The sequence below is a fragment of the Epinephelus fuscoguttatus genome, linkage group LG12 (assembly GCF_011397635.1).
Source record: "Epinephelus fuscoguttatus linkage group LG12, E.fuscoguttatus.final_Chr_v1".
Classification (NCBI taxonomy): domain Eukaryota; kingdom Metazoa; phylum Chordata; class Actinopteri; order Perciformes; family Serranidae; genus Epinephelus; species Epinephelus fuscoguttatus.
In genome coordinates this window covers 5,905,885-5,926,029 of record NC_064763.1, presented here as the reverse complement: position 1 = coordinate 5,926,029, position 20,145 = coordinate 5,905,885, and the positions used below count along the sequence as shown (strand labels likewise).

General features: G+C 40.5%; 1 protein-coding gene across 1 annotated transcript in view; it reads right to left on the bottom strand.

Annotated features, from left to right (window-relative positions):
- Window positions 1-6,061: 6,061 nt before the first annotated feature.
- LOC125898586 (uncharacterized) overlaps window positions 6,062-20,145 on the bottom strand; it is a 164,519-nt gene continuing 150,435 nt past the window's right edge. Inside the window, exons 13-19 of the mRNA XM_049592428.1 lie at window positions 14,903-15,015; window positions 12,828-12,919; window positions 12,327-12,519; window positions 8,331-8,473; window positions 7,764-7,978; window positions 6,620-7,371; window positions 6,062-6,156 (exon numbers count right to left, since the gene is read on the bottom strand). Coding sequence (XP_049448385.1) covers window positions 6,098-6,156; window positions 6,620-7,371; window positions 7,764-7,978; window positions 8,331-8,473; window positions 12,327-12,519; window positions 12,828-12,919; window positions 14,903-15,015 — 1,567 coding nt within the window. The 3' untranslated portion in view covers window positions 6,062-6,097. The remainder of the gene's footprint in view (window positions 6,157-6,619; window positions 7,372-7,763; window positions 7,979-8,330; window positions 8,474-12,326; window positions 12,520-12,827; window positions 12,920-14,902; window positions 15,016-20,145) is intronic.

Here is a 20,145-nt window from a genome sequence, read left to right as displayed (position 1 = left end):
TCACATACAGACAGTCAGAAATTCCTGCCTTTACATATATATAGATGAGGATCATGCAAAATGACCATGTCAATTGTCATGTTCTGTCATTTTGATTTTTGTTTAATCTTTATTTATACAGGTAAATCTCATAATATACTATAAGTATGACAGTATGTCAGCTGACCACTATGTCACTTGACATAGAGTAAGATGTCAATTTGACATTGAAAGTGATATAATAACCATTTATGAGTGGATATGTAGGCCTATATTTATGTTGGGTGTCATGTAATGTGTATGTAGGTGTTATGAATGCTTATGTATACTCTCTTCAAATGAAGTTTTGTTGGTTTGTGGTTGTTTTCATGAGATAGTGATTTGTTGGAAATCTGTGAAGTGAAGAGGTACATTTAGGGAAGAGTTACCTGGGGTCTCCAGTGCTGCTCAGAAGCTTATCTGAGCTGGAATTCTGGTCTCCCAAGGAGGTAAGTTCATCGCCCACTCAGTAGGACCAGGATGTAGTTGGATGTGCATATGGCTGTATGGTACTCAAGTTACAATAATGTAATAAGGTATTACATTATTGGTAAAAATGTTATTACAATATCAGTCGAGATATTTTATTACATTAATGGTGAAGTTATTACATTATTGGGTTTTATTACATTTTCGATCAAGTTACGTGCACATTTTATTACAATTTCAGGCGTTATTACATTTTCAGGAAATTATTACATTATAGGGTGCTACATGGACTAACCAGGATATAAACATGTTGAACGCTTTAACGCTCTATCGATCGCATTCATTCGTGTATTCAGTCAGTCATTCTTTTATTCATTCTGCCATGTGACGGTGCCTTTTGAAACACCACGACAGGATTGGTTTGCTTGATTGGTTTGGTTTGAACGTAAAAAAATCAATATTTTAACTAGAAACACATTAATGGTGACGTCACATAGTCAGGAATAAAGATTTATTTACAGTTTGTACAGTAAGGGGACTAATAATAATGATAATAATAATAATAATAATATATAGGCTATTTTAATATGATATATTTTAATGCTAAAGCAGTAATCAGTTCTGATATAAATGGTCCAAGAGGCCATACATATATATATATGTATATATATATATATATATATATATATATATGTGTGTGTGTGTGTGTGTGTGTTACCTTCCCTCCAAAACTGGCATATTAAATTGATATTAAAACACTTCAAAACTTACACCTCAGGAGTTCTTACCTGTCGGGATCCTTCGGGAAACGGCGGAAGGCCAGGTGCGGGGTGTCCCACTGTTTTCTTTTACTTTTTTTCTCCTCTCTCCTTGACATCTTGCATGTTGTCTGGGCGCAACAGTCCAAGCTCAACAGTCCAAAATGGCGGCAGCGCTACCGCAGTGCCCCTAGTGGCTGTTGGCAAAAATTCAACGGAGCTTCGCCTCTTGGTATCCATGCTCTTTGCCTTCAGTTGGAGGTCTCCATATCCACCGCACCACTCTCCAGGACAAAATCCAAAGCTTCTCGCAGTGTGTATTTTTTCTCCATGAATGCAATGATGAGTCAGCTGAGCTACATGCATTTATAACTTTTGCTCTGACGCCAGGTGCATAAACACTAGTGTTGTGTCGGTCATGAACGTGTCGTTCAAAAGAACGGATCTTTCAAGTGAACGTACTGAACTGAATCACTTCCTGAACCGATTCGTTCCTTTCTCAGTTCAGTTGAGCTCTCAGCAGCGAGCATACAGGCCGGGACTGGAACTGCCGATTCAGTCCGTGTGAATGATGAATCACTTGTGAGGCAGAGACAGCCAGGCTACAGGGAGGGAGGGACCGCCTACCCGCCTGAAGAATCACTCGGTGAATGACGCTCTCCCTGAGTGATTCACATCATTTCCTCTCAGGGATACACTTTCATGGGGACCGTTTTCTCCAAGCTAACTGATAATGCCAGCAGTCAAGCCACATAAACATATACACACACCTCTCTGTTGTTTTAACAGATTTAGTTTCCAGATCAACAAACTTAAAACATTAGGCTGGCAGCAGTGAGAAGAGTGAGACTCACCAGTCAGTGCAGAGCAGCAGCTGCTGAGAGTGGGGGTGTGCTGTGTTCAAGTGTAATAGGCACTTCATTGATCCCAGAGAGAAATAATTTTTTTTTAATTTTGCTAATTTGCCACAGCAAGCAACAGCTCATGTACAGTATAACACAGCATGTAACAAGTAGTGTAAAACCCACAATTTGAGAAAACACGTGGCTGAGACTGTCAGATCCTCTCATTACGAGGTAACTATGCAAAAGTGTGCATGTTAAGTGACTCAGTGATCCACAGTACGTTCAGTGAACGGATCACTGAGTACTGTGGTACGTTCACTGAACGGACTACACAGTAAGTAAACGGGAGTTCGTTCATTTCTATTATGCACTTTAGTTTAGTTACCTTGGAGTGAAATAACTTTTACTTTGCCAAATTCCCACAGCAACAACACATGGACAGTACAACACATCATGTAACAAGTACTGTATAAAACAAGTAGCAATAGAACGAAATATAAGTGATATTAATGGCTGAAAAAAAATTGTGGTAGAGTAAATATACAAATGTCAACAAAATTATGAATAGAATTAAAAGATGAGAATCGCAGCAATAAATATGAATGACAGCTTATACATGTCAGATTATGGCAACACATATATGAATGGAAGAACACAATATCACAGGCTCCTCCCGCCAAGCACTGAACGCTTCGGTGAACGAATCTTTTGAACAGATCTTTTTAGTGAACTGATTCTAGTGATTGAATAACATCTAAAGAACGGCTGTGCCCAACACTAAAAAACACACTGATGCTCTCAACCAAATAAAGTCAGTTTTATTTTTGTTTAGTCCGTAGTGGCACCTTTGAAGCACAGTCAACGGATTGCATGATCGTAGGTGTGTATTGCACTGTGTAAGTGTGTAAGTTTACTTCAAGACTTCAATAAGTTATCTGTCTCTGAAGAACAGCGCAAATGTAAAAAAGACACTCTTTAAAAGATGCATGCACAGACAGCCACACACACGCATACACACACACGCGCACCTCTAAAATATCACAAAACCTCACATACCTACTGAAATCTTTACAAAAATGCACTGCACATATGAGTGTGTAATAAATTATTTTTTGCTGAGTTTGAAAGGATGCGTGTGCACATGTCTGTGTGTGTGTGTGTGTGTGTGTGTGTGTGTGTGTGAGTGTGTGGATGAGTAAAAGTGGATGCATATGTGTGTGTGTGTGTGTGTGAGAGAGAGAGAGAGAGAGAGTGAGAGAACAGTAATGTAACCTTACAGCAACCTGCAGCTCATAATTTGCAATTTTTAGCTCCAGAATTACACACATGCACATGCACATGCACACACATACACAGAAACACAATATTTTTTTTTAGTAGCTACACAGCTACAACCCCCAGACATCCATATCAACATTAACATAGCATTTATTTTAAAAAAAAAAATTCTGCAGCAATGGCTTGTAAACCTCAATAATGGAAAAATTAGAATAAAAATACATGCAATTTTCCTGCTTATTATTTGGTGTGTGTTTGCTCTGCTGGGGAAGCAGGAGAAAATTAATGATTCAGCTGGATTTTAGTAAAAACTTCAATTTTGATCCCCTAACTCTGGGATGCATGACTAATATCATCAAATTCATCTTTCTAAGTTGCCATGAGGATGTGATGAAGAAATATGGTATTTATGGTTTTACTTTGAGCTATATTTTCACACGGGATTTGATATTGTGTATTTTGAGTCCATGTACACACACACACACACACACACACACACACAAACTAATACTGCAATATTTTGATACAGACCACACTGTCACATCCTTATGAGCACAGCAAGACCACTTTTTGATCTACTCTGCATCTGCCCTCCCTGTTAGGGGCCTATAGTGCCTCAAGTGGCAAAACCAGGAATTGCATTGAAAAAACAGCAGGGCCCCAAAATGGAAAATGGCTTCATCTGGTATTGGAATCAAAAAATCTTGTTGTAATGGGTTTCAATGGGGAAGTTTTTCGTCCGAGAGGGCAAGGTGTCGTAAAAGCTTGTCATTTGTGTATTTTAGGCCTGATTTAGGAGCGGCTTTAAAAATATCACCTAAAATAAGTTTTCTGACCAAATGTCATGCTATATGCACGAACGCAGCCAAAATTATCAAAAAATGAAAACTGAAAAATGGCTGAAAAGGAAGTTTTTCATCCGAGGGGGACTGGAGGGTTAAAGGTATTCCTTGTAAGTTTAAAAGTATTCATAAAGAGATTAAAAGTATTCACGACATGTTAAAAGGTACACCATAAGTGAGAAACACACAGTTTGAGTCTTCATTCTTTAATAAAGTAGACAGCACTCAATACACATAGGAAGCATACAAAACAGCAGTTTTACTCTATTGAGTATAGGTAAACAAATCTGGGGCACTGTTCATAAGGCCAGTAGACCAGAACAGTGTTACACATCCACAAGAAATCCTTTCCATTCCCTCTGCAATAACCACCCTGAACAATCTAAAACAGACACTGTACTTTAACCTGCTATTTTCAGTTGCTGTTTGAACAGTCCTCTTAACAGTCCCTTTTTTTATGTGTTTTGAATGTGAATCCTGTGTACTCTTTAGCCTTGTCAAAGGAGAATTTCTGTCACTGCTGAGACAGACAATGAAGTTAATCTATTTATCGTTACATCGCCAAGGCTGGCTGGTTCATGCAGGAAAGTCAGTAGGTCTCTAATTTGTGTCCATCTGCACCTCTCCTCAGATGGCGTTTGGTCACTCTGGAGACCGCAACTAACAGTGGATGCCACATGTTTACTATCTATTGGTTGCTTGCTGTATCATCTGTTTGATTAAGAGTTAAACAAAATTTAGAAGCACTTTGACCAGAACCAACTCTAAGTCAATTAATAGCTGTGCTGAAATGTAGAAATGTCAACATCCTTTTCCCCTCAAAACTCATACCTCATTCTAATGAATGTAATGATAAACAATTAGTAATTTTGAATAAAACATAATTTAATGCTTGTAAATACTGTGATGCTAGTGACAACTACACTAACGCAAATGTAGAGTTTAATCCATCTAGTAAATAAACGTCAGCTGGCTGACATAATTAACTATGACCCTAATGAGAGTACAGTATTTTGTTTATTCTATGTCTACCTTTTGTTAAAGAAACTTTAGTCCCTCCAGCTCTGGAAGTGCATGTACTAAAAACAGAAGCACTAAAAGATGAGTGGCTCTCTGCTGTCCTTAAGTGGAAAGTTCAGCTTGATTTTCTGATGTATTATTATATTGGAGGATTGTCTGTCAGAAACATACAACTTTAGAAACATGGACAAGTGTAATCATGGGTTATTTGGGATAATGATATAGGGAACACCAGTGATTATACAAACTTCATTTATTTAGAATTACATAGAATACACTTTGTTAATTCACAGAAAGATACATCTCATTTCATTTGCTCATGAAGTAAATAACAACAGAAGGAAGTAAAAGAAAAAGTGAGTACAACAATGTTTTATATCTTACCTCTTAATAAATTCATGAACAAAATATTTCTCACAATGAAATCCGTAGTTGCCACTGAAAATGTCTTTCTGCCGCTCAATGGACATACATACATTTACTCTCACTACTCCTATTTCTCACAAATGTGCAATATAACCAAATCATGTTGACAAATACTTTATAGTCATACTTGCTCATGCTTTGTGTTCTCGCACCATAAATACAACAGCCACTTTCACTTGCATGCTCACCTTTGACTACTAGCCATTACTGACTCCTAAAAAAAAATCTGACCAAAGTGAGGGAAAGAAAGAACATCTGTGGCAGCTACAGATGTACACACTGACAAATCCAAATCATTGACATTTCTAGCCAGAACAATTTGCCCTGTAATTCTAAAAGAGGTTTTTTTTGTCCTCAGACTGCAGAAACCCTTGATTGATGTCCACAGTCTTTGTGGGTACAGTACTCTTGAAAATCTACTGTAGAGCGTGTCCCGACCCCCCCCCCCATTGTTATCACATTGATTCAGTCCATAGGAGGCCTAGTAATGACTAAATGGTGCAGTCTCCTTCAACTCATGGTACCCCTGGTGGTTAGGCTCTGTGAAGAGACAGAGAGGGCAGTTAGGGCTAGGAAGTACCACAAATCTATCTCTTCTACATTAGCCAGTACTTTTAAAAGACTCTTTTAGAAATATAGGCAGTTCAGTCTGGCTTCAGAAAGAAAGAGCAAGAGCAATTTACAGACAGTAAAAGTTAAAAAATACTACTAATACTACTAAACAATGTTTTCTTGAATTTATTTGAATTCGCCTACAGTTGAAAATGTTTCTCAAACTGCTTCCTCAGGTTCACAGGGATATGACCTTATTCTGAATTCTGTCAATGTCTGTTCAATGGGAACTGCTTATGCTACCTTATATTACAAGCACTTTATATTTATTTTTGGAGCCTGTATGTGTAGTCTGGAGGTCACTTAATAATTTTCTGTACATCCCAAATAATGTAGACGAAAATAGCAACTAGCAGAATGCGTTTGAGTGTATAGATAAGTGTTACGGTACCGAGACTCATATTCTCCTCCACCAGAGGCCTCTTCTCGCTGCAGTTTACCACTCTTCCCTGTGCCGCTCCCAGAATAGTCATGATATCCACTAAGTTGAGTTTCCCCTCCTCCTTGGCCTCCTCCACCTCCTCTGCCAGCTCCATCGCAGCCTCTTCTCGCTCTTCTATCTCCTCTTGGGTCAGCATTGTGCTCAGACCCTGTCCCGCGGTGCTGTTGCCCACCTGTGGTGGCGCAAGTGAGCACAGCGCTCTCACTTTCCCATAAGACATCAGATGAGCTACGTTGGCACGCAAGAAGAGCAGGAGGACGTTTAGGTCATTCAGTGGGCAGCCTAGTCTACGGCGGTTGATGAGGTCAAGGGCTGGGAGGACCTCGTAGACGGAGATGAATGTGGTGTCCCAAACAAAGAGCCGAATCAAACTGAAGAGGACGATAGGAGCCAACAGGACATAGATGGCACCATTGGCCACGCTTATCACCTGAAAAACCAACTGGCCAATCATTTTACACTGAACCAATTCAGGGACCCAGTTCTGATCACGCAGCATACCCGTGCGGACAAAGCAGCTGAACTCGTCCTGCAGGAAGGCAGAGAGGTGGAAGTAGGCCAGGTAGAGACAAGCAGCTGCCATGAAGGTCAGGAGGAGGAAGCCCCGCAAGAAAAGCATGCTAACAAGGAAATAGGAGTTTTGTTTGCACTGCATGTATCTCTCCAGTAGAGGGTACTCAAAGTATCGCTTCTTCTTGGCCCTGCAATTGGTCAAGGAGAAGAAAATTAGCACCATGCTCTCCTTTATGTTCATACAGCTACACACATTTCCAGCTGGGAGGGTCCCAACCAAAACACAGTCTTATACTTTTGGTGTCTAGGAGCTGCCCACAACACCACCCACAACAGTCCTCCACTAAAACAGTTTAGTCCCTATGTCTAAGTCTATGTCTAAGGTAGTTGCTGAGGATGAGGAAAACATTACCAGTAGATCATCTTTATTTGCTGCTGCAATGACCCAATTTTTCTACAGGAATCATTAAAATGTCATTAATGAAGGCATATTCTAGTTTCAACACTCATAAGGTTACTGAAAACATGGACATAAAGAATTATGATAATTTATGCTACAAGCCAACAGCTGGTATCTTACCTTTGCAGTTCTGCCTGAAATGTGAGGGGATTCTTAGTGTTCTGGCGCATATCTAGAATGCTCTGGGCCAGTCGGATCGAGCGGTTGTACGACTTGTCCAGTTCATCAATTATGAAAAGCAGGTCCGAGCCCAGAGAAGGCATGACGAGCTGGCGCCAGATCAGAGCCGGCAGGTACATCAACACTGCCATGGCCAGTAGAGAGTAAGGGAACATCTGCATAGACAACAAGAGAAAAGGATGACAGAGAGGATAGACAGATGGAGTGGAAGGAAATAGTTGAAACAAGCAGATGAGTCACATAAACAATGGCTTCACCATCTAGTATTACAAATAGTCCTGAATTAGAACTAATTTCCTGGGCTTTAAATGTCAACTGTGCTGCAAATGGTACTTTGGATATGGTTTTAGCAACAAAACAGGTACTGCTTTGTTATAAAGTGGTACACTGACATTTTCAACTGAAGTTTTGGAAGTTACAGTGAGGGGGAAAAAAGGGTTTCAGCAGTTTAACTTTGCCAGTCAAAATAACAAGTCAAGTAAGGTTGCTCAGAATCTCTCAACTTACTTTGTGTACCCAGAGCGAGCGCTCCTCGAAGTTCCCATCGCTGTCAAACTCATGATGCATGAGAGAGTCCCAGCAGTATGTGTCTACATAGCTGGCCTGCTTGATGGTGAAATTGCTGGGAGGGAAACAGCTGATCTGAGGCCCTGCAGAATAAACCAATGTTGATTTGTAACATTATCTGTTGAAATGGGGAATAATCCCCCCACACACACAAACACACACACACAAACACACACACACACAAACACACACACACACACACACACACACACACACACACACAGTACTGGAGGTCCACTACCAGACACGTACGCGTGCACTTCTGCGTGCCCTTTTCTTTTCAGTGGTACAGCATTTCACTGGAGAAATCATATGTTTCCAAATGGCAACCTGGCATTTAAAACCCTGGCTGACTCTATTCCAAACTTGGCCTCCTCCACCTTATATTTAGTCCACCTTGATATAACCACATGTAGTCCAACCACTTGAATCCATGCTCTGCACCCATCTGTCATTTCCCATGGGTGCTCCACCCTTAAACAGAGAGCTTGGAAGGGAACACACCAAGCAAGGGTGTGCCCCCCTAATTCAGAGCCTTAGAAGAGAAACATGGAGCTTCTATTTTTTACAACACCGCATCTGCCCAACACTCTGTAAGTAGAAACATACTGCCACTAATTTACTGTCAGGATGTGATTTCTCCTGCCAGTCCACCTCGTTATAGGCAACCATTACATGATCCAGTTATACTACAGGCATATGTGAGTGTGTAATTAATCAGCCACATTTTAACATATTGATAGTGACACCTAAAATATAAATTTGGCAATTGGTTATGATGGAATAATTCATTTTAAAAGTGGCCTGGGTATTTACAGAAAGTAAAGGTTATAACTCGTATTTTGAGAACAATGCTGAAATAAATGTATATCGTCTCTGTTGGTTAGTGCTCCATGTTGATTGTAACATTGTCTTTCACATACTGAGGGTGAAAGCAGTATGGTACAGCTGCATTTGCCACAACCTTCTTCAAATGTCACTTGTTCATATTGAACAATATATGGAAATTAGCCAAAATGTTTCTAAGAAATGAACATGTTGCATTTGATTTGAGATGAAAATAATATTTATTGGTCACTATAAACATTTTTTCAAAACAATGCAATCTAAATTCATGTGAGGTTTTGGGACCATTTGTAAGGACATGTATTGAAACCCTATTCTGAATTAAAAGTGGACTTTATCAGAGGCCAACATGGTGAGGCTAATGGTGAGGACATATGGTCTAAGTTGTGAGCCAACACAGTCTCACTCCTACCTGGTCATATTTTAAAGTTTGGTCATGGACTTTCCACTTAAACATATGACATGCAAGGTACCCTGGGTGCATTGGTCATTGACATCCTGGGACACGATTCAGTCTAAGCGCTGATATTCTATGACTTTGGAGAGAGACCTGGATGATTGAGCAGTATCACCATCCATTAGTGGCAGCCACATAGTTACAAGCTTTTTTTTTAGGCCTCTACCCTCAAAGCTGCCACTTCACAAACCCCCGAAGGCATCATGGTGGAGCAATTAGTATCATTTGCTTCCAATTGACCCTTGGCTAAGCCCTGCCCCTTTTATGATAGTTGTCGTTAACATGGATCCCACACTGTCACTAACTGCACTCCCTGAGGGCATGTTATCAAATCAGATCAGAAAAAAAGTGATTTCAGAGAAAAGCAGATCAAGAATGTACAATATGTTTCTTAATGATATATCCAAGCAAGAACAGGTTAAAAAGACAACAACAGAAGCTAAAGCCTAAAAGTGAGCCAGAAGATATATAAAGCTGTGTGACAACGCAGTGTGTGCAGATGAACGGTATTTGGCTTCACCCCTGCTGGAGCTGTAGTGCGAACCTTTGCCAGCAAACCTCCTCCAGCAGACGGGTGGGGCACTTAAGAGGAAGCCAAACAGCGTTCATCGGCACACACTGCAATGCCAAGCAGCTGGTTGAATATCGGCAGAGTTTCCCTGTTTCCCATCACTGGTTCCTGTAAAGAAGGGTAGGCTTTTATTCACTTCACTTTAAAAAGCAAAAGTGTGTATACATTCAGTTGGCTATACCTTCAGTAGCTAACTAGCCAGCTAACCCTACTCTTTTCAGGGTTTGCTTTTAGTTTCGGAAAGGGGAAGAAACATATATCTACTCTGAAATGAGTGCACGAGTGTCTGGTGGAGCACAGCTGTGTTGTTGTTGGACCCTTGTCGGAGCTGGCCGATGCTACACTATAATTGGCCAGTCTGTATTTGAGGGGCGGGACTTAGCAAAGGGTAAATTGTGCAGACACGTCAATACTAAACAGATCAGCGAAAACTCATTTTTAATGTAATTAATACCAGTTTGTAGACTACCAACTAAGCCAAAAGAACATAGTGTTACTAAATGTTTTTATGCTTTGGGGGGCTTCTGAAGAGTTTAATCATATACTTTTCTAAGCACTATACTGATGGGAGCTACATCAGTACTTCAGGTTCAGGTTTAAGTTATGGTGAGTGCTGCAGTTATAATACTAAGTGACACCACTTTATGTTCTCATGCAGTTTACTGTGGGAATTTCTTCTTCACTTTGTGAGTTTATGTGTGGGTGCACGCGTTCAAAAGTCACCCTAAATAAAAAACGACAGCACATGCCTGCTCATGAAATTTGTAAAATATTCTTCTCCTCAGCTCCCCACCCCTGTGAGTCATTTGGCAAAGCAAAGGAACTTAAATTTCTGCCACTGCTCCTATCTCCTGCTCCCACTCCCCAATTAACATTGGCAGATCATCCCCACATTTGTGCTTTGTACAGGAATTCTTGGCTGAGAGTCCAGGTGCAAGTAAACCAGACTCCAGACAGCAGCGCAATCAAGCACTGTTGTGAAACTGACAACCCAGCAGATAGGCAGCCAAGATCCATCAGTTGAGCCGCGTACCCCGCCACCACAACATGTTCTACCCCCCAACCCCCACCCCCTTCTAGTTAATCAACATATCCTCTCATTTGACTCAAATAGGGGGGAGCTGCCATAGAAGAACTTCGCCTTGTAATTACAGCGTGCCAGCGTTAGTGAACACTGCTCTCAATCATCCCCCATGGCAATTAGCATCAGGAGCATCACACTGATTGCAGACCAGCTCTGGAGAGACAACGTTTAGTTCAAAGTCAAGGGAGTCAGCCTCCTCTGCAAGAGACTTGTGCTACAGACTTGCCACGTATAGTTTGGATTGTCAGCTGTGCCTTTTTTGTGTTCTTTGAATGATCATGGACAGACAAGTTGTTTCATGTGAAAAAACACCCCTATTTTTCACAACGTTTTTTTTTCTCTGGTCTAAAACACTCCAGGCAGTTAAAGAAACAGCAGAACAGTCAATAAACTGATAAGAGTTGGAAACAGTTTTTATTTTGTGTTGCTGAGGAGGTCTTAATGGAGTGAGCAGTAAATGGCTACCTTTTATGATAGGTGTTGTTTAAGTGTTTTCTCCTCCTTTCTTTCCAGCACCCTAATTTTGTTAAAGAAAGTGCCATGTGATTACAGCTCTCATTGTTACAGCTCTTAATATTTAGTTTCCTGAAGTAGGCATTGTAAGAGATGAGATATCTGCGTGCAAAAATAAAAGCCTGCTGGGAGAGAGCACAGATGTGCTCACTTGTCATAGGTCAGGACTTTTGATGCAGAAATAATAACAAATTTGGGTCACTTCCTCAAGCCATGAAAAAATACATTTCTGTCTCAACCTTTATGTTAATTTTGAGTTAAATAAAATGGGCTACAGGAATGATAACTTTACATTAGTATGTATGACATTCCTCCTTATTGCAAGTTCAACCAAATGCAGCTAAGCGAGTAAATAATAAGTAGTTCAAGGACACAGTTACTTAATGGAGGACACTACATGACGGTGTAATTAAAACACAGGAAATGTCCTATCATAGTTTTAAAAAAGGACAGAGAGTTGCTCACCCAGGGAGATCTCGCGGGCGAAGGCCATACACACCAGCATCAGCGGAAGGCCGACAGACACAAACTTGATGACCTTGTCCAGAGGAAGCTCCAGCTCTAGGTGGCTGATCCGGTTTATCCCGGAGCTTCCCTGCAGCAGGGCATCAGATAGCATGGCCTTGGCCGCCGCCTGGGCGATGGACATTTTGAACTCCTACCCGGTGATAAGAAAAAGGTTTATTTTTTTGACACTGTCAAGTAGCAAACTAAGATATCATGTGCTCTCAGTTCTGTAGGTACATCAGACTCATGACCTTTGTCACATGCCATTGCTTGACTTTCTCTACCTTGTCCTCTCTGTCATTCCACAACAAAGAAATACCTTTAAATCTACAATAATGAAAGACAACTCCTAAAGGAGTGGATTGCTTTACCGATTTGGGGGAAATTTAATTAGTAAAGCAATTAACAGTATTTCAGGGAAATGTCCTTAACATATGATGAAAGGTAAAGTTAACTTACCTGAAGTCTTCCAGCTTTCTTTGGTGATACTATTAGAAAATATGTGTAGCGCCAAAGAGTTCCTCTAAAGGCCTGCACTTGTTGGAAGGCTTCTTAAGTATTCAGGGAGGGCCTCAGTAAATGAGAGGTTGGATCTGGGCTGGACCAGGCCGAGCCGGGTCTGGCTCTAATTACAGAGAGGACATCTGGGAGCATGTAGGCGCCCAGATGGCACTGACTGCAGCAGACCTCCAGTACTCAATGCTGGGCAATGCAGTTGTGTGTGTGTGTGTTTCTCCAGTCTGTCCACACTGTGAAGCATGGTGGCTGTGTCCCACTTCAAACAAGTGAACCATCGCCAGTGGCTTTTTCAGCCTCTGTCATTCTGAGACTATTTTTACTGCACTTCACCCTCTGAGTGACTGCTGGATCAGAAACTGTACCATACAACAGGGATGCTTATGTTTCTGTTTGGTGCAGTAGCTTACATGTGTGAGAGAGAAAAACTAACATTGTGTGAAAAATGTATTTGATTGAACAGATCTGACAGGACATCTATGGGTAGACAGAATTCCATTGTGGTGTTTTTGAACTGGAATACATGTAAAACACAAATGAAACAAACAAACATTTGGCTGCTGCAGTGGATTTGTACTATATTTATCTGTTTTATATTTTAAGATCAGATTTGTAGAGTGCGGTTGAGTGTTACAAATAGTGTGTTGGATTACATTTACAATTAGAATCGTTTTCATCAGAAAAAGAGCAACAATGGTCATTTGTTGAAATGCCATTACATTCTCACTCTGACCGTTGACATGTCGAGTTACGATGTGCAAGATAACCTGCGTATGTTGGTTGTTGATGTTCTGGAACACCGTGTCGACTTCAGCCTGTTACATGCATTATCTGTTTTCAAAATTCACTTCTGTTTTCACAGGAAGTGTATAGTTTGCATAAAGTCTCCAAAATAAAAAAACACACTATGCCAGTACAACGCCTTCAACAACAAACATGTAGTTACAGTTAGCCAACACACACATGACTTTGGGTTCAGGCAAAAAAAAGCACAAGGTTGGGTTTCGGAACAAGATCAGGGTTTGGCTTTATAATCTTCCGGTAGGCGAACACTGGCCTCCCAGGTGAAAGCTGGTGGTTGTTTGACCCATCCCCCACCCCTCTCACCTGCCCTTCTCAGACTTCTGCCTCTTTAACTTACATTGTTGTCCCACTGTGTTTCCCCCTGACAACACAGGGCGCTGTTACACAATAATGGTGACTGGCCGCATATCTTGCCGACATGAGAGGACGGCTTTTTTTCTTCATCAGTGTCTGACGCTAGAAGTCACTGCCCAAGCAGCGGTATTATACGACTTCAGAGTGAGACCAGGTTGGAAATGCTTGCAGGTCATTGAAAGTTCTTGAATTCATCTATTTCTGTATGAAATTGCATGAAAATACGATTTCGCCGTGTGAACTTTCAAAATTTTCTTGGATTTTTTAAAGCAGATGATCAATACTACCATCAGATTGACGAAATTGACCTTGATCTGCGCCGTAAAACAAATATTGAGCGTCTATGGACATATGTGGGGCTTAGGCCTATAGATATGAATATGTGTGCATATACATATTAACTCTTTCAAGGTTAAAAAAAAAGTGCCGCCTTGTCCACGTTACGTATGGTCATGACCACGCACGCACAAGCAGATATTACGTGACAAGGTAAAATCTCAGTCCGGCCCTCTGACCAAAGTTGGCAACCCTGTGAGAGTGCTAACAATCTCCTAATCCAACTCTTGGAAACAAACTGAAAAAGGAGCATCATTAATTGAACAATTAATTAAGGTTGTTGCAACCTATGCAGACGTGCAATTGTGCTAACCATAACCCATAAAAACATGATCCTTAATTTCGTTCTGTTGTAGCGCATTTGTACTTTTCACTAAATACTATATAATGGCTGTGACCACTGTTCTGCACCCTTCCCATCCTATGCTTTGCCAGTGAACTTCAACATTTACAGCATGTATCTCTTCCATAGTGTCAGCTGAGTGCATGTTTAGAGCTCTGCCCTCCTGTGGCTACACACACACCTGCAGCCTCTTCGCTGCTGCAGCTTATTTGTCTCCTTTCTTTTGTTCCATTCTTACACAGTTTATCAGGCCTGATTCGTGTGACTTGGTTTTTACTCTGTAACAGATGTGACCTGAAATGTAGCAAAGTACAATACATTAGATAAGTAAGTAACATTAAAATTACTTGGAAATTAAAAAAACATTCATCCCTGGAAATATGATTTTTCAGTTAGTCCAGTTTAAAGTGATCCGTCAGAGTTTGAAGGCTTGTCTGACACCCAAGGGATGCACAGTAGTTTATAATACTATGAAAAAAGATTCTGAAGTTTACAGTTACAGTATTACCAGATAAACAATCAAGCCACATATCAATTAATCTACCAGAAATACATTTGATTGGCCACCACAGGTTTTGCCCATAGGCTGTAAAAATAATGGACATGACTACTGTGACTTCACCCATTTGTTTGTGGATTCCTGCTTTGAAGCCTCAAGTTCAGAATTTTAGCTGTTGCAAGCTTAGTATTTTGGAGCAAGAAGTGATCATATCTGGGTGAGAGGCTGACACTGTGGAGGAGACGGGTGAATCTGACTGAAGAGCTAAGGACACTATCAGCAGACAACCTGTCAATCAAAACAGCCCATCCTTGATTATGTGTAACTTTAAGCCTTAATAAAATGTAAATGGGTGAGTTATATAAAAATTCATCCCTGTACAGTTCTCATGAATGACAAAATTAGCTATAAAAATTGTTGTTTGTACCAGGCAGTAAACATGTTTATTTCTGCTGTTAAGTTGGGCATTTTAACATGAGGGTCTATTGATTGGCCTCTGGAGCCAGCCTCAAGTGGACATTTGAGGAACTGCAGTTTTTGGCTTTATTTTTCAACCCCAAAGGTTGCCTCTTGGTTTTGCCATATGTTGTTTTGCGTTGTGGCGTGTTGAGCGAGGTTCAGCTTCTTAGTCTAAATATACAGTATCCTACTTTTTTCTTAGCTGGAGCCAACGCAGTGGTCCTATTCAAATGACTGAAGGTTCAACCCAGTCTTATTTTGAAGTCATCGAATACCTGCACTTGGTCACTGACTTCCACTGTCAGACACTGACGAAAAAAGATGGCATTTCATGTATGCATGATTTGTGGCTGGTTGCTGTGATTGTATAATTGCACTCGGCGGGGTCAGGGGTAAATATGGCGGGTCAACAACAAAAGTTAAGGGGGCAAAAGTGTGAGTAGGGCTGGTGGGAGGGGGCCCGTCTTCACTGCCCGTAAAACTGTAAAGCAAAACCCTGGTATTTTTTTCCTAAACAAACGCATGTGCTTTTGTTGGCCAAATATAACCACATGCGTTTGTTGTTGAAGGAAAAAAATGTCAATGGCCGGTGTTGTACCGATGTAGTACGTTTATTTTGAAAGAGACTGTAAGAAAACTGCACATTTCCTCTTAAAACAGAAGTGTATTTTAAAAAAGACAATGCATGTAGCAGGCTGAAGCTGACATGGCGTCCGAGGACATCAACAACAAACGCACCCAGGGTACCATGCATGTCATATATCACCGTGGAAAATCCATAATCAAATGCTGATGTGTGATGAGGTTGGAGTGAGAATGTTATAGGTTGTGTTTTTGTTGCCTGTCTGAACATGATGTGATAAACTGTAAACATACACATATAACCCATCTTTTACATGATATTTTCACATGTTCATATGAAAATATATTTTAGCTGGCCATTCTTGCATTATTTAGTATTGTATTCTTTGAAACTTGAACCCTGCTGGCAGTGAAAAGAACCTTACTGTACAGCAACAACCTGAACAAGAATGTGTTGACCCGACTCTGTATTAATAAAAACAAATTCTCCAGTAAATGATTTATGACTAGTTCTGCTGCTGTAACTCATGCCACCTCATGATAAATTAAAACCCCTACCTTAGCTGTTGTATGGGATAGATTCATATATTTACATTTTATCCTGTTTGTGTTCTTACGGCTCAGATGGGGTCCCCGGCTACTCTGCTCCTCTGACCTGCTGTACAGAAAGTCCCGTGAGGAATAATTATAGAAGAAATGTTGTGATGCCCATACTCTCAGTTTTTTATTAGATCACTTTTAGAAATATAATGGTTTCCTCCCACATATGAGAACGTCTGAGCATTTCTTCATTTTCTTCGTCAGTTACTGATGACCTCATCACACGTTGCCCACCCCCTGATATATTACATTGTAGCCCAAGATGGCCACTGCAATTTAAATTCCTCCTACTGGTAAATGTGGCTGAAGGAGGAGAAACGTAGCAGAGGTAGACCAAGACAGATATTTAATAAGCGTTGCTGCAATTAAAGCATGACCCGTTGTAGCGGTGGGGGCAGAAAACAATGCAAGGATGCAATTATACACACATGTACAAGCTGTGTGAAAAGAATACAATGTGGTTTGTGCAGGAAGCATCCACAGGAGTGATTACCATTTGCTCAAGGGGAGCAGAATCCACATCTCAGAAATTAAAACCCTGTGGTGGAGTGCTCTGTTGGGTTCTTTTATGGTAGGTGGGAGAGTGTTGAAGTGGGCGTCTTCCAGCAAGTTAAATCACAGGCTAGAGTAATAACCAATGGGTGGGACAACACATGACAGGAAAATGGGAGAAGTTAAACCAATATTTAGACTACTAACTCTGCAATCTGGAAATAGGTTACATTGAAGCAGAGCTGGAGAGGGTTGGGAAGTGTCACGCACACTTATGCCTTGCTCTATTGTGATCCTGGCTCAGATGAGTGCAGCAGGGAACAGTGCTCATGTTAATTATGTAGTGTTTTGTTCTTTTAGTTTAGTGCTTTTCATCTCTATATATCCCCATATATCACACTGCTTACCTCTCGTTCAGGAATTTATGGCCCATGGCAGCATGTTCTCATCCCGAAGTTGTTAAATACTGTCGCTTTGTCAGTGATTTCATTTTTTTAGTTTTTTTTTGCTTTGTCAGTTTTCTGTCTTTTCTTTTTGGAACCCATTTTCTTCGGGAAAGACATAACAGTGTATGTTAGTACACCAGCAGCGTAAACAGTCACTCCCTTAGCTTTAGCTGTGTTTAGAGATTATTACTACTGCAGGGGCGGACTAAACCATTTTGTGCCTTTAAGGGATGCAAGGTGGGTTAGACAGCTTCATCTATTTTTTCTTTACAAAGTCCAATCAATTATTCAGCCAATTTTAGTTAAGTTATGGCACTAAATACTTAGAAATGTAAAGAAAGTGCCAAAAAACAAACAAATAAAACAACTTTTCATTCCTTTTTGACGGCCCACCTCCCACTGGGGCCCCAGACAATAAGTCCCACTTCCTGTGTACAATGCCCCCCTGATATGCCCCATCAGTTTGTAATGTGGTCGTATGGGACCTTTTGCAGTGTTATGATACGCTGCTGGCTGGCTGGACAGCACCTGCTGCAGCAGTATGATACACAGACGGGTGCCGTTAGTTCACAACGTGGTTGTATGGCACCTGTTGCGGCGGTATTAGGGTTGAAACTGTATGAGATTTTTATGGTACGTCTCAGAAAATATTGTGGCTTTACGGTATCACAGTATTACAGAAATATTATTATTTTTATTATTACCAGTTAGAATGATCCTTAAAGGAAGGAAAAGGAAGGTTTTTTCATGGTGGAACAAATGTTTTATTACTATAACTGAAACCTGAAATCATTTTGTTAATGGAAGTATTTGTAAAGAGTCTCCCTTTTGAAAGTAACAAAAATAAAAATGAGATTCTCCTAGTTTTTTAAATTTTTATATCGTAGATAAGCAAACGTACATGGTGACAACTGTCAGTTTTCTTTTCACAGTACACCTTAAACCGGTATATCCCTGAAACTCTAAGCAGTATGATGTACTGCTGGACGGTGTCAGGTTGAAATGCTGCCACTAACAATGTAATATATGGAACTGGAAATTCCTTATGGGACAGGTGGGAAGGGTGATGGAAAGGTCCAACAAACCCTGGGCTTTATTCAGGAGCCCACTGTTAGCTTCTCATATGAATGTTGAGCCAAACCATGACGATGTCTTCTAAACCTAACCATGTGCTTTTGTTGACGTCCTGGTGTTGGTTGCGGCGTCCAACAGCAGTCGCAGGAGGACACCTGACGTGTAACACGTAGACAAGAAAGGCCACTGACAAAGCTGCGATATGTGACGACTTGAGATGAGAACATGTTGGCTCTGGATGGGTTTGTGCAGCCTAAACATTCATATCACAAAGTCAAAACCAGTACCTTTACATGTTTAATTATTAAAATTGGTCTATTGAAACACAATAGATTATGACAACCAAGTGTACAAATGAAATAGAAATATTCCCTATTGTCTGTCACTTGCTCTGGAAGATCCATTTAAAAAAAGCAATCGAGAAAAGAATATTAATGAGCAACATACTTCACAATGAACAATCAGAACATTCAATATAACATGGTTTTTCTTTTTCTAGACATCTTCACATTAGAAACGAGCGACTCCGCTTCTGTGTTTTAGTACAAAACAGAGAGCTGAAATTGTTTCACAGTTTCTTCAAAATCCTTCACATAAAATTGAAAGAGCTGTTACTACTGAGTTTTTTTCTTCTCTTTCTAATGTTCCTCAAAATTGTCTTCGTCCTTGAAAAGTTTGTCAGTAAAAGACACTGGCTCTGTCGGTTGGGGATTCCAAAGTCATTGTGTGATTTCCCTCCATGCTGCGATGTGGGTGACAGTTTGTAGTGACTGGCAGTGCTTGCCATGCTCTTTTGTGACAGAATCACCCAAGGTCACAAAAACACACAAGCAATTTTCTAAGACTTGATGGTTGAAGTCAAACGTGTACGGCCACCAGCGAAAACAACAGCCTCATTCAGAACATTTGCAAAACCTATGAACAGTATATGCAGAAGCAACTGTCATTGTCATGTTGTTCCTTGAGCTACCCTTCGAGGCCACACCAAAGGAAAAAAAAAAAAGAATAAATATGCAAACCTTCAACACCAGAAAGCAAACATATGAAAAATCTGATATACATACTATATGTGCAGTCAGTATACACTGGTTTACTACCTTTTTTTTTCTTTCTTTTTTTTGCTCATGGGAGAAGAAATAAAAAAGAACTAAGGTTGTTTAAAACATCATGCTCTAAAAGGTTTGCTGCAGCAATGAGTCAAGTGTTTCTCTCATGAGGAAGAAACACGCCGGATGAGAGTGTTGTTCAACCTGAGAACCTATGAGTCATTCA